Source organism: Epargyreus clarus, unplaced genomic scaffold (assembly GCF_041222505.1).
Source record: "Epargyreus clarus isolate Ecla_fem2 unplaced genomic scaffold, WU_Ecla_fem_2.2 ptg000023l, whole genome shotgun sequence".
NCBI lineage: Eukaryota > Metazoa > Arthropoda > Insecta > Lepidoptera > Hesperiidae > Epargyreus > Epargyreus clarus.
In genome coordinates, this window is record NW_027332230.1 from 11,205,593 (window position 1) to 11,222,079 (window position 16,487).

Here is a 16,487-nt window from a genome sequence, read left to right on the forward strand (position 1 = left end):
TATAAAATATGAAGGGTTGATGGTTGATAAAGGTGAAATATGGATCAAAGTGTGGTATTGTAATATGATCTACTACACTTCAGTTGTTTTTTTTGGATTGTGGGTGGGGCTGATAGTTGGTTTTACCAAAAATGTTCGAAGTTAGCTAAAACTTAAAGCTACACAAAAAAATAATAAAAGGAGTACTTATGTTATATAAAGTGTTGGTAATTGTAATTAATAGTTATTTTTTGAGTTACAAATTAACGAAATAATGTATTACAGTCATAGATTAGATTACAGTAAGGTTAGTTCGAGTAAAATCAGAGGGATTTTTGTCGAGTTGGAAATCATAACCTTCCATATTTATAAGTAATATTATCTGTCACACAATTACAAGATATCAATCAATCAATCTATATGTAATTTTATGAAGTTTTATGGTATGAATTTCATACACATATTGAACAGATTAGTGAGATAAAAATATTATTAATTTATGGTAAATTCAAATCATTTAATATTGTAATTTACATAGTTACAACTCGTGGAAAATCCGTCCGATTCTATTACAATTTAATTATAATATTAATTAATTAAACAAGAAATAGGACTTATAATATTACGGTGAACGTTTGTCGTTTTGGGTTTGGTCATGTATATTCTATTATTATCTGTGGTTTTCAATCTAAGACTGTCATCTCTGTCATAGAAAGAGCTGTCATTTGAATTTATGTGTGACTGAAATCTGAATTTGTTTGTTGGATTGGATTGCATTGAATGGATGGAAATAAATGGAATAGAATAGGATAGTGCAAGCAGTGGAGTATTATTATGTATTAAAATAAATTTAAGACTGTGAAGAAGTGTATTGCCAAATTTACGAAGTGAATCAGATTCAGATAATTCATTATTTAAATGAACGCTAGAAAAAATCTGTCTATAGAGATGAGATTAATATTTTTGTACCCTTGACTAACAAGAGGTGTAATTTATAAATGTTAGTGTTAAAATAAGTGTTGCTAAATCATAAATCTATAACCTTGGTTCGAAAATGGTAAGTGTTATGGATAATAATTCTATAAAATACTGTTAGTGTTATAGTAATTCATAAAAACGGTATTATATTGAACTGCAGCTAATTCTAGACAGATAGACTGAGTGCCAAAGAGTTCGAGTTAAACTATAACAGGGTATGATTATTTTGGAGTAGTGCAATATCTGTAGAGTACTTTAATCTAAGTGCCTTTGTGAATGTTTAGCTTTGCTGTAGAGAAAACTTATTGAAGTGATGGTATAATTTTAATAATATATCATTGTTTGATATGTTGCACAAAAACATTTTTTAACAATTGACTTATTAAGAAACAATGATTTTTAAAGTATCAAATTATTTGATCTATCTTAAGAAAATATCTGCAATTTATGAGAACATTTATTTATTAAGAGATTAACCATGTTAACAAGTACTTCAGTTGGCTAGATGTATACATTCAACCTTTAGTAGGATGAGAGTACTACATAAGGTCAGTTGCACATGTGGAAATACACAATTTGGAAAGTCTTGTCTTCCATACCATACCTTATAAGGCAATAACATTGGAGCTTCAACTTTGTAAAAGCACTTGCATGCAGTTCTACCATCTAGTAACTAGTAATGGTAATTAAAAGTATTATATAAATAAATAGTATATTATTATCTTTGAACAGATGGACAATATTCATCCCCTTGCATATTAATGGCTGTGAAATGCATGATGTCATGACTAAAGGTAGATAAACAATGAGTACACAAGGTGGTTGTGTTAGCTGCCATGATGGGTCTGATCACTACGATGCCAAACACGAGGCGGAATGCTCTGAAGGTGAAGACGCACAGATCCAGCTGGCACCACACGTCCAGGCGTACTTGGCCCACAACAATCCCACCACAAACTGCTGTGGGTTTGCTATACCCATTGCATTTGAAAGAGCTGCCCCGGGGACCTGGTGGAACCCAAGGTTCGATTCAGAGATACTCGAGGGTCAATACAGGAGCAGTTCCTTCAGACAGATCAGATTGAGATTCAGGTATGGTTTTCTTGATATTTAAAGACCCTATAAGGTATTGTTGTTATTTATGTATGTTTGATGTTAATGTTATTTTTGTTGTTTGCTGTAATCCCTAAATTGGTCATGAAATTTATTTTGGACTGTAATTTATCAGATATACTTTCTTCTAATAATTTCCCTTAGTTTAATACAATGCAGGAATTTTTGAGATACTATTTAAAAGAGTTCTGATTTATTTTATTTTGTCTTTTTCAGATTTGCACTTTTGTATATTTTGATATTTTCTGTATCATGGTTTGTCTACTTTGTGGTCCTTGGCATGAATGGCATAACAATAAAATGGCCATTTCTGTGTTCAATATTTGCTGGAGTCCTCTTAATAACCTGTGCTATGCTGTTTGTCACATTCACTAATATTTACAAGATATACACATTTAAACTCTCCCTGGTAATTGCACTGGCATTGTGCACACTCAGTCTGTCCCTGGTGACTCTAACTACACAACTGGACACATATTTCTCCCAGGCTGCAGATATAAGTCAATCAGGACATTTCACTATGTGCATTGAGATTTTATTGATTATATACACCTTGACACCGTTGCCACTTTTTGCCTGTGTTATCATAGGATTGCTATATTCAGTAGTCTTCGAAATTTTAAATATAGTTTTACATTTGACGGAACAAGAATGGCAATATCCTGGGATGTTTGTGAGAATACTACTCCAGATTTGTGTGCATATTATTGGCGTGCATATTTATTTAATGACCTTCGTGAGAATGCGCGGCACATTTATGAAAGTAGGGCAGAGTTTATTGGTGAGGAGGCAATTAGAAATGGAGAAACAATTGAAGGAGAAAATGATACACTCAGTGATGCCGCCGAAACTTGCTAGCTGGTTAATGGAGGAGCAAGTTCAGGAATCTGACATTAATTTTAAGACTCTTGATCCCCTCAATCCAAGAACATCGAACCCTGGAGCCTCAGATATTAAGTCACTATTTAGACCTTTCAACATGAATTCTATGGATAACGTAAGCATTCTGTTTGCTGATATTGTTGGCTTTACGAGAATGTCTAGTAACAAGGGTGCTGAAGAATTAGTGAATATATTGAATGATTTATTTGAAAAATTTGATGAATTGTGCATAGTTCACGGTTGCGAGAAAATTTCCACTCTAGGAGACTGCTATTATTGTGTATCTGGCTGCCCTGAGCCAAGGCCAGATCATGCAACATGTTGTGTTGAGATGGGATTAGGTGAGTAATGCTTTATTTATCGTATATATACTACGACAACTATCTGATATAATTCTCGTAAATTCATAAAAAATATCTTTTTATTAAATTGATACGTTTACACGTTTAAGGCCTTATATATCCAGAAACATACAAAATCATATTTTTCTATACAATATTAGGTCAGGCCCGACGCGTGTTTGCACGGTGGTAATACGGAATACATATTTTCATACACGTAGAATAAAATTATATTATCTTGTCTTCTAAGTCCAGTGTCTGAAAAGTACGATGTCGAAGGTATAAAAACCAACCTAAATCTCATTTTAGGTATGATAGAGGCAATTCAAGAGTTCGATAGAGAGCGCGGAGAGGGTGTCAATATGAGAGTGGGCGTTCATACAGGAACTGTATTATGTGGAATAGTGGGCACACGCAGATTTAAATTCGACGTCTGGAGCAATGACGTCACTTTCGCTAATAAAATGGAATCTACGGGTAAGCCAGGGCGCGTGCACATCTCAGAGGAAACGAGCACGTTTCTCGGCGGGTCATATGTATTGGAGGAGGGCGAAGAGGTCTTCGGTAAGTGTTCTTTCATTGTGTGCGTTGCATGTTTACCTAAGCTGTTGAATATTTCAAACACCTTATATGTCCAGGTCATAAAACCTACTTCATTGAGGGCCGACAGATGAGTTCTCCATACGACCATGATCAGTGTCTCACTCCTTCGAATCCTGTTAACTTACGTCTCATTATATCCCCCGCAGCGTCCCCACAATCCGTCTTATCCTTCAACCACTCCCCTCTACCGATGTCAGCTAAAACTAGCGATGTACTGACCGATGAAAGGAATAGCTCCAGTAAAACAGATTCCAATTCCAGTAATTTCCTATCCCCAAATCCATTCAATTTTCGCACTAAGGCAAGCTCATTGCCTAGTATATTGGACTCAGACGCAGAATTAGAGGAAAAAAGAGACAAAGGGTTCACAGAAAGGAATGATAACTCATCAAAAAGTCCAACATCAGTCGGTAAGTTTACTTTGACTTATTTTTTACATAAGTATGTACTGTAAAAGTTCGAGTTGTTCGTAATCTTTTCACATGACAATTTCAGTAAGTCATTTATTTTAAAATTCGACGTACCTATTGTTTAAAGGTACTTATAGAAATAGTTACACTAACTATATCTATAAGTAAATATACTTATGGATATAGTTGGTATATCAAAAAGTACATAGCAAATCATTGTTACCTTAACATTGATTTATTTTTGGTTTTGTTTTGATAGTGTACAAGTAGATATAAGAAACCCGTGATATTTATTAAAAGTCTTTGTTATCAGTGGCATAAGGCACAAGTCGCTGATAAGATGATAAATGTGACACTTAATTGCTCCGAGGTGACGCCTCTTGTATGTGACGACCCTGGTAATGGGTTTACATTAAGAAATGTGTTAAAATTGACGAATAAATTAGTATTGCTCATGGAAAATTACTGATGTATGTAATTATGGAAATATTTATTTAAAATACTAGTGAACTTAATATAATTCATTCGCAAATGAATTAATGTTTCTCAGTAGTACCTACTGAGTAAAGTGTGTCGATGAAATACTAGATAAATTGTTAATCAAGATGTAAAGAAGGCATAATGATAGAATAATTAGGATTTTTTTCTTTTCAATGCTCTCAGATGCCGTAATTTTGAAATCGTAAAATGCGCATAATTTTTAATTTCGATTAATAATTTATAAACGTTATGTAGATACGTGAGGCCCAATTGGTAGTTAGGTAGATTATTTCAAACCTTTTACTAATTCGTGTTATTACCGAAACAAAATAAATAAATAAAGCCTTTCCTTTTATTAAAAATGGTATAAATCGGAGACGAGGATAGTACGCTTATCTGCATAAACACATGCAAATTCATTTGGTAAAAAATATCGTAAATGTAGAACATTAACACATTTGACAGGACTTTTATTTTATTTACTTGTGTAATAAAAGTGTAATTTTGTCTATTACAATTTATGAATCTCTTTGATTTTCTTTGATGTTAATGGCTGTTCGTATCCGGTGGCTGGCTATAGTAAAATCTATAAATAGCTTAAGGAACGCGGATATCGCAATGGGTTTTTTATTTCTGCATGTGTCAATGTATATTTAGTAAAGTCATTGAGGTTATACTTATTTTCCTCGAAATTTTATAGGCATGTAGACTTTGTTTGTAAAATGTCTTTATCGCGAAAAATATCGGTTAAGTTGGGTATTCCCTTTGTTTGCGCACTAACCGCGCGACGGTACGCGCACATCCAAAGAATCACGCGTGCTCCGTTTTGTTTGCTTGGTTTTAATAAAAATTGGGCAAACACGTCGCCCTCAGACCAAATAGCTAATACGTCATTTATTTTATTTCATTTTCATTATAGGTATTTTCATTATAGCTAATACGTCACGTATTTTATTTCATTTTCATTATTTATGACCACTCCATTATTTATTATTATATTGGAGCGCAATATGTATGAGTGCGCTGAGTTTGCGCTTGCGTCCACGAATACGCTATCCTCCGCTGTGTTCGCGCGAACATCGTCACTGCCGCGTGGCGTTCGTGCTACAGCTCGCCGCGGAGCGTGCAACGTTCATGTTACATGTTAGAATAACACGAACCTATCCACTAGCTGGAGCGTTTGCGGATGTGTGCAAAATATGGCCACGAGCGGTCCCCTATTTTTTTAAACAATTTTTTTTCTTACAACCGTATCGGTATAGTTTTATGTCATTTAGTAACGTTATAAAAATGTTTCGATAAACATGCATACGTATTATAGTAGGTAATCACGCAGACGGATTTCATTCTATGTATAACTAAGAAAAAATGACGATAACACATAAGCATGAGCGTATTAGTTTTATTTTAGTTTGCAATAATAATGTAATGTTGTGTGATATCAGTCAAGTCAGTATTTAAAGGTCATGAGCTATGCATCTATATATTATTATATACCTATGCATAAGTAGGTAAGTAACAACATTCTTGCTAATTAAATTGATAAATTCTATCCGTCTACAATATTACTTACATATTTATTTGCACGGTCACAATAGTTCAATAGATAAGTTTATTACTTACAACCGTTGTAACTTGTAACTCATCAGCACGTGTTTGATTTTTACGCAGAAATCGTAAATATTTTTGGCTATAAAAATTGCCTCTAGATGTTCCTTACAGTATTTAGGTATAACTAGAGATAAGAGAATTATGTTAAAAAGAAAAATCCTACTCTTTAAACATATAGTCTATGTTACTCCTACAATTAAGAGGAATCGAACGAAACTTCGTGTATTCAAATCCGTCAAGCCGTTTTTACGCGTACGGCGTGACAAACATTGTCATAGATACCTACATGAGGTCCTACGCTCGAAAAACATTACCTTCCGTAGTAGGGTGAAATGGTAAATATCTTTCCTTGAATTTTTTGTCAAAATCTGTTTAGTCGCTATCCGATATTAGCCACTATGAAGTGGCTAATATCTTTAAAATATATTTTTTTGTCTGTATGAACTATGATAGTTCATACAAACAAAAATTAAAAATATATATTTTCTTATATATTCATATAGATGTGATAAAAAGGCCAGGCTTCAAAAGTTATGATCCATGAAAAATCTTACAAAGTTAACGTTTATCCACAAATTGATAGATAATGTCTATGTAAATGGAACTCATACTATATTTTTATTATCATTATACATCCAGTAGCATACAAGTGCTAAGTGATTGTTCGATAAATACGTAGTTCGTTCGCGTAATATCTTGGGTCCACTTACATGACGAGTTAGATAAACATCCAGCAGTCGGTATTACTCGTCTGACACTGCTTTACAGTATCTAGGTAAATATTTAGCGCTGAGTGCAAAACTTTGATATACGTACGCTCATATTTATAATGTTTTTGCTAACGTAAACGCCTTTTATATGTCGAGACGTTGTACAAATTAAAGTAGAGTATGTTTAAAAACATTGAACATTATTTTGCTTTACGCGTCACGCTCTAGCGCGTTCTCAAATCACTTAGGGCTCGTTTACACTGGGTTATTACTGGGTACTCGGTAAACTACTTCGTCTACAGAAGGTCGCTGAGTCTGAGCGTTGCTTTTATCAACTCGACTGCATTCGGACTGCCACCGACGGCAAGCGGTTTTAACTCGCCAAAAGCGAGTCGTCTTCAGTAAAGGTACAATATCGATGCAAAAATGTTCGGTAGAAAGTCTTTTACTGAAGGCGCCCGGCTCATTCGCTGATCGACTTTTAATTTCGAATTCATGCTTCAAACAATTAAGTGTTTACACGGGGTTGGCGCCTTCGGGCAACTGAATTTGCCTGACGACCTGAAATGAGTCTTTATTTGGTCTTACACGCGACTCAACACTTATTTCGATTTGTATGATTTTAGGAAGCTACGGTAAATACACGAATAAGCTGCGAAATTGGAAAGTTCCGAGGTTTCTGCGAAAACATTCAGACACACCCCTTCACGAGATTAAGAAGCAGGACTTCAACGAGAAATCTATAAACTTTCTGGAGCGAGGTGACGTCGGTGCCCAGTCGAATAATGGCTACCACCAAGTGCCTATAGTGATAGAATCTCAAGACAATAAGAACGCTAAAGCGCTTCATAGTAGTAAGCTTAACATACCACAAGACACTGCGTCCTTTGAAAGGGAAGTTATTGATATTCGCTCGTATCTGAGCCAGTCTAGAAGTAATATGTCGCCTTTTGCTAGAAGTAGTAGCTACAGATCGCAGTACGGTAGACCTAATATTGAAGTAAGTATTGACGAAATTAAGTTTTCTTTATTTTATAAGAGTGGAAATCAAATGAGCATGTAGTCCACATGGTAGTAAGTGGTCATTGCCGCCCATTGTCATCGCATTTTATCAGAGGTATGTCATGTTAATCTGACTGATGTAATGACTATGTTGGAGTGCCTCACTATTGCTTTGTTACATGGTGTATACCACAATATTACTATACTCAGTAGTTTAATAAAATTGTGGTATTTGTGTGGCAATATTTTAGTAGTTTAAAATGCAATCTTTACATAGTTGCGAATAACTTGTCGAACAATATCTAGTATGGAATGCGTACAATCTTCAGATTCGCGCTAAAAATCCACATCGCGCCGTAAATAGACCCGAGCAAGCTGATTCGAATAATATACCAATTTTTTAAACATACGCGAATTCACGCATATTCGTCTGTACTTGGCGAGTACATAAACGTTGCATAAGACAAACATTGGTGCGATATCTGAAACAAAACATATTTCGAGTTTGTAATATTGTGTCCTTTGAAAAAACAAAAAATATTAAGTGGAGATCATATAAAACTTCCTATAGTAAACGTTATTACGTTCGCTATTTCGCGAACAACTGCAGTAGTTCATAGGTACTAAGTATAACTACAAAACTAGGATAGTATCGTATTGATTTCTGCACCGAGCTACGCTAGGTCAACATGGTGTTTTAAACCACCCAACAATAAGACTTATATGAATGGATAATACTTATATGAATGTACTGTACAGTACACATAATAGTCGTCATGGTCATTGATTATTACACAATTATGGATGCCGAGAATAGAAGAGAATATGTAAATAAATAAATAAATAAACAAAAAATGTGTGTATGACGCATTTAATAAAAAAAAATGGAACTATTACAAACCAAAAAAATATAAAACGAAACTACGTATCATATCATATGTATGTAGATCGTGTCATATCATAATATCATACGTGAGTATAAAATATTTAAAATGACTTTATTGGTAGCCTTTTCTGCAAAATTGCGATATCTACCAGTCAACTATGGTGTCGATTTAGATGACGATGTTGTCTTTAACGCGCCAAAGGAGAATAACTGCAGAAATATCTCTTAAGATTCTTTATGGTACATGAGTGGGTAGAAACCAAAACGCGTTGTTTATTTTGGCGTTCGAACGCTACAGTCAACATCCGTCGTGCATTATTTCAAAATATGACCTAATTACCAATCCTAATTAACCTGTTCGATTTCCGCTAACTACATTTTAAGTTCTTTGGTCTTTCGTGCATCCTGTGTTTTTCAATTGAACTTTAATCGTTTCGGGGTAAAATATTTATACGGACCGACATGCAAACATTTTAATATTTTTTAGTATTTCTACAGTTGGGATCGTGCAAATAAAAAACGTCTAGACGAATTGACATACAAAAATATCTGGAAAGCATCGACTTAAAAGAAATATTTGAATTTCCTAATATTTCACGGTCGCGGATTAATACGAGTAAAACGGGGATACTGTTAGAAACACTAAGCCTGTTAAGTATTTAGCAAAGGTGGTAGAATCCTTTGCGGTTCGACTCCTGCGCCACCACCGCCACACCTATTTCTGCCTAATAACAGCAGTGTTAGGCGCTGCTGTGTTCCGGTTTGAAGGGTGTGGTAAGGGAGACAGACTTTTCCGAGGCGTTCCAGCTTAGTCCTCAGAGGTAGCGGCGCGTGTGTGGCCGACCTCAAGTGGGAATGTCTAATCCTATCTGTGGTTGATTACAGATGTCCATGGGTGGCAGTAGCCACTTACCATCACGTGAACTATATGCTCGTCTGGTACTCCTATATTATAAAAAAATAAATTAGTAGTATTGGTATGGATTAAATCACATTGGAACAGTGTCGAGTAATATACTCCAAACCATGATGATGTGTGCCGAGCAGTGACACACGAAGTGTTATAGGCTTGATTATGGGGAAGACCGTATTGTTGTCAGAAATTCCATTTAAATTTGAATAATTGATATCTATTCATATATTGCAATAACAGCACTTACATATTGTTGTTCACAGTATTACCCAAGGTATAGTCAGCGCCAGACTACTAGTCCGCTCTGAAGTTGTTGCGAGCAGGTGTAGTCATACAATTTGCTATGGCGACGCGATTAATTTCTATATTCAGAGCGGACTAGCAGTTTTGCGCGGTCTCTACCTATGTAGTTATAATAGTTTAAAAAGACCATTTTTGATTTGGCTGATTTTGATAGCAAACTTCTTAATTGAAACTTGTAGGTGCCTGTATCCCGCGCTCGTAGCTCAACGCTCACCAACAACGACCTGGTCCGGCCGAAGGACCGTCGGCTGAACCTGCCGTTGCCCACGCATGTCGCGAAGCACTCCGACGACGTGGTCAGCCTCTGCCCCTCCATCAACAGCCGGAAGGACTCCGGCATCAGGAGCACCAGCCGCCGCTCCAGTATACAACAACAGGTAGTTATTTGAATGTATATACCCATCATACCTACTGTTTAATTGCCTTTTTTGTGATTTCAAAATATTGCAAAACAAATCGCCTTTGTAGTAGGTTTTTGTTTCTTTTTGTTCTCTATTGACAATTGTACTCCATTCTTCAATGACCGTGTTTCTGAATGAGTGAGCGAATTATAACAATCTAAATGTTATTCCAAGTAACTGAATTCTGCATTCGTCGTTAAAACACTAAGATAAATTTTACAAAGAAATTTGTCTGTCTCGGATTTATGTTCGAAAATTTATAATTACACATAAACAATTTACATGTATATTATATTGCAGGTTTATTGTATGTATTAAATTAAATTATTGTCATGCAAATTATTTATAATGTACTAATTACTTTACAACATAAGTATTGACATGGAAAAATGTTTTTTTTCAGATTTTTGCTCTCAACCATGCGGCATTAGCTACGTCACAAAACGATATGATGCAACACAGGGTGTCCGGGTACTATACTTCCAGTCAATCTTCGCTGAACGATGTCCCATCTAAAAGTCGACTTCCACCGCCGTTAAACGAAAAACAAGTGCAATCCTTGCAGAAACTACGAAAACAATCAGATCTACAACTAATTCGATGCGTCCAAGACAACGCCAGGTCCGGAATAAATTACTTCGTCCAACCTCCTCTTAATAGGTTCACGTTGTTCTTCAAGGCGCCCGAAATGGAGAACCATTATCGGGATAAAGCGCACCGGAGCGACGACAGTGAGGACTTCCCTCCCACTCTCACCACCTCACGGTTTAATACCGCATTGGACATCTTGGTGTCAGCAATTATTTTTTTAGCGGTCGCGACCTCTATATTGGTACTATACAAGGAATGGATATATTCTATGGGATGGATTATTTTCTTCATTGTTATTGAGGCCATAGCGATATCGCTCTGCGTGTACAGACATTATTTGAAGTGGAAGACGAAAAATAATCCGCTTGTGATAACCGACACCATTCGAAGGTCCGTTAGGATCTTCAGAAAGTTGTCCGCCTGGCATCCCTGGCATCTGTCTGGCAGCTTATTAATTAGCTTACCAATTCTCGCTGTGTTAATTAACTTCTCCTGTCAAAACACTACGATGACTATATTGAGAGGCGAGCAGTCGTTTTATGTTTACCTTCTATGCGTAAGTATTGTACATTTTTGTAATTTCACTCAAATGAGTTGGCTTGTAAAAAATACTCTGGTCTCGCTATACGCTGGATTGTTCCTATTTCTCGCGGTGTTCGGCTGTCACGAAGCTAATACTCATATGTTAGCTACTGATATTAACGAACAGCTGAGCGCGCGTTTATTTGCTCAAAATATTACTTTTTTAAATTTAACGAATGCGTCCTTGGAAGACTCGTTTGATAGCAGCAATCGCACTATCGTCGAGGGTATGCACCACAAGATGCATCTCACGGAGCTATATTTAGATGTGGTGTTACTGTTGATGTTGGTGTGGTTTCTGAACAGGGAGTTTGAGATTAGTTACCGGTTGAGTTTCTATAGCAACGTCGTGGCGAATCGCGACAAGCAAAGAGTCCAAATAATGAGGAACCAAGCGGATTGGTTGCTGCACAATATTATACCGAGACACGTCGCCGATCAGCTGAAGAATACGGCGAAGTATTCTGAAAACCACAAAGACGTGGCGATAATATTTGCTAGTATAGTCAATTTTAATGAGATGTACGATGAGTCTTACCTTAAAGGAAAGGAGTATCTTCGCGTACTCAATGAGTTGATTGCCGATTTTGATGAGTTGTTGGAAAGACGGGAATTTCAGCATGTTGAGAAAATAAAAACTATCGGCAGCACTTTTATGGCGGCTAGCGGACTGAATCCTGACCTGAGACATGCTTCGCGGAGCAACTACGAACATTTGTACCAGTTGATGGATTTCGCGATTGAGATGCAAAAAGTTGTGGACAATTTCAATCAGGACTTGCTTGAATTCAATTTCATTATACGTATCGGCTACAACTTTGGCGATGTTACCGCGGGGGTTATAGGCACGACGAAGTTGTATTACGACATCTGGGGTGACGCGGTGAATATAGCGTCTAGGATGGATTCCACCGGCGTGGCGAAGAGAATACAAGTTGGAGAAGCTTGTATACCGGTGTTGTCCCAAAGATACGACTTCGAACCCCGCGGGAGCGTTTACGTCAAGGGCAAAGATGATATGAATGTTTATCTCCTCGTGGGCAAAAAAGAAACGTAGACAAAATATTTTATAAAGAAGCGTAGAATCTGTGATTTAACTATTTATACTTGTATATGGTAATGTAAATGGGTAAACTATTTATATAGTAAGAAATGTCGTCTTAATTTTATTTATTGTACGTGTTCGAAAGTGTAATCGCTTGAAATACTCTTTAAGCATCGTAATAATCCTAATAATTTATTGTTTTGAAAATAAGGCAGCGTTCATGATCTGTAAGTATTCTGACTAATTTATTGACTACGAGATTGAGTAGGAATCCTTGCCCGATTTTTATAATTAATGACCAGTTGTCTAGTCTGATTGGAATCAAGAGGGGCTATCCAGTTTTATTTATGAGTGAAAATGGTGTCTTATTTGATGTTATTTATTGATTTACCGAGATTCGCTTAACGTTTGCAGTTGATTCGAATAATAGATATTTAAATTAATAATAAACCCTACTATTACAATGATGCTGTCATTTCATTTGGTAATCTAATATTAATGCATTAAAATTTTAACTTGTATGTACGTTACACACACAAAATATATTTATACAAAAAACACTTAACATAGTGAATGTTATTTGATGTTAGATATTAGATTTGTAGAATTCTTCGTGTAATATGATAAGAATACGTTTTCTATGCAAAGGGTTGTAGGTACGATTCTCGGGCAGATTTATTATCTAGATAATAATTTAAGCGTATGGCATCTCCCATACACGTTTAAGTATTTTCTTTTAGCATTTTTAAAACTGGATAACCCCGTGTTTTTTGTAATTTGTAATATAAGAGTAAACATCCTCAAAAATATTAATATAAATTATATTGTAAATAGAAATCAAATAAAAACTACATACGATATAGGGTTGAAAATTGTTTTAATAAATTAGTGAAATTGATGTATTTATTCGAAATAAATTAATGGTTCTAACATTTTGTAGAACTTAGATCTATAACAAATTGACTATTTATGTAGAGTTTCTATCTATAAGATCTTCTTGTGATCTTTAATTTCTTAACATTTTCTTGTTTTTTACAAATCCCAAATCTTCTTTAACCTCACGCTCAGCTTATAAAAATACTTATTTCGAAATATGAAGGACTTTCTAAAGGGTTAGTGCAAACATTTTATTTATTAGTTCCTAAATGTCTATAATTCTATTTATCTTGCATATTATTTATGTCTTTCTTGCCTTTACAAGTGAATTTGTTTATTTTATTTAAATCCGTCATATTTTGTTAAATATGTGTATTGATATTTATGTGGCTTCTTATTCGATACGATGACTTTTCTGTTATAAATATCATTTTTACCGTCATTATAATACCCATAGCCATTCTGTTTACCAATGTAGATCATGATTTAAAACTTTTCTTTGGCATCTACTAGCATTGTTTTAATGTTATTGTAATAAGTACCAGTATGTATGTCAATAATTTATTGTAAAGTACTTACTGTAACTTTAATTACTGTAAATAAGTTATTATTGAAAACATTTGCTGCTGTTAGTCCGTTATAGTCCGCGTAAAACTGAGAGTCCGCTCTGAATATAGAAATGAATCGCGTCGCCATTGCAAATTGTATGACTACACCTGTTCGCAACAATTTCAGAGCGTACTAGCAGTTTGGCGCGAATTATAAAAATAAACATTTTTCATAAAGTGCAAGTTAATTTTATGAGCTGTAAACAAAATGCTTCACTTTTGCATTCAGAACAACGAAGTAAAAAAGTGTTCCAGTAATATCATAAGTGGATTCATTGTATTTTTCAACATAACTGAGGCGTGGCACATAATTAAACTGTCGAAATATTAAAAATAATATATGTAAATGTCGTATACATTTATTAACAATATATCATATAGAAGATTTTGTATTTGTCGCTTATAGGAATTTGAAATTGAAGCATTTTAGTTTTTACTAAGTGTTGTATTTTTAACACAACATATGTTTACGGTAATGTGTTGAATAGCATTGAATATTAATAAGTATTTACTAGTTACCATTAATTCTCAGATTCAAAAATATAATTTATATACACGTGACGAATTTGTTCAATACATCGCGAATTTTTCATACTTATGACGAAAGCCTTACTATACATTCCAATTGTATTTAAACTATTTGCCTTCGAAATGTCTATTTTCTATTGTATGAAGAGTTTAATGGAGTGTCGTATTCAGATAATGGAATTCAGAATATTGTGGAGTATTTACACCGTATGTTGGACCAAATCTGAAATACCTACTTGTAAGCGTCTTGCTCTCTTTACAACTTAATAAAATTGTATATTTAACGATATCGTGAAAGTCTGTTTTATACATTAGAACTTGCTATATACTACTGTACGAGCTGCTATGACTTTGTAGATGTTTTTTTCCATATTATACCTACTTTATATGTTTTCCAACACTAAAACGAATATACCTATGTGTGAATATTTAAGGTTTATTATTGACATTCTGGTATTCCTTTGTTTTCAATTGTGCACCGCAAATAAAGTGAAGTATAATATTTACGAGTTATTTATTTGACTTTTGAATTATTTCTAAACGGGTGTATCTTTTAGTTCCCATAGGATCTAGTTTGCCTTATTTTCGTGTTCCTTTTACTCATTAATTATTGACCTTTATCAAATAAATATTTGTCAATATTTCTGTGTTAGTAAACTGAAAATTAAAAAATATTTTAACATCTTCATATTTATGTATTGTATAATATAATACTTATACCTAAACGAGTTAACAATAGTATGGATTGTCAAAAAGCAGGAAACAAGGATAGGAACCATTTTCCAATTATAGTAAAAAAAGAGTAAACTCAAACATTTCTTAGAAGTATTTGACAGACGGACACCGGAAAGCAATTAAATGTATTGGGGCGCTCAACCGGAATGAGGGTGCCAAAAATGCTGCGTTTATTGTACCTACGCCCTTAGGCGTTGCGCATCAAAGACCTACGATAGAGTAAATAATTTATTATATGAAATATTACCAATACGGGGTATGTGGGGGACATTTGTGGAAGTGTGTGTCTCATATATTTGTTTGTACCTACATATATCCTTCATTATACGTATTACCTATAAGCATAAACAATATTCATGTTTGGATGGGACATAGGTCCTTTTTTTATATATAGTATTTCATAATAACGTGACTCTATGATTGGGAATTAGGATCATCTATAATTATATTGTCGAATAAAACAATTAATTTTACAATAAAATAACATTTATTATTTTGTATGTATTATAAACTGATCAACGTACGTATATTACATTATTTTATTATTATGTTTTAGGTACAGGTAGCACTGGCTATTATTAAATATGAATTCAATAAAGGATGAAGTTAACTATTATAACTAAATACGTATCATTGGCTTATTTTTTGAATATGCAGAGTGTTATTAAAATACCTACTAAGATACGTGATTCCTACATAATATACATTTGTTTAAACAATCTACTTAGCGAAAATTCTAAATCTATTCTTCACATATCTATGACGATTAGGGTAGAAGTATACATCAAGTTATTTTACTACACAACAAATTTAGCTATGCCCACGAAATGCTATAAGTCATATGCATATGCATGCATCATATGCAGGTAAATTATATATTTAAGTAGGTAATCTGGGACCAATAATCACC

General features: G+C 34.5%; 1 protein-coding gene across 1 annotated transcript; it reads left to right on the forward strand.

The window, feature by feature from the left end:
* The first annotated feature begins 687 nt into the window (after positions 1–687).
* Ac13E (Adenylyl cyclase 13E) lies at positions 688–15,344 on the forward strand. The gene is made up of 8 exons (XM_073085321.1): positions 688–1,036; positions 1,690–2,049; positions 2,287–3,293; positions 3,603–3,857; positions 3,932–4,306; positions 7,734–8,107; positions 10,391–10,588; positions 11,016–15,344. The coding sequence occupies exons 2-8, from the start codon at positions 1,763–1,765 to the stop codon at positions 12,840–12,842; spliced, it is 4,323 nt and encodes a 1,440-aa protein (XP_072941422.1). The 5' UTR covers positions 688–1,036; positions 1,690–1,762; the 3' UTR covers positions 12,843–15,344.
* Positions 15,345–16,487: the final 1,143 nt, after the last annotated feature.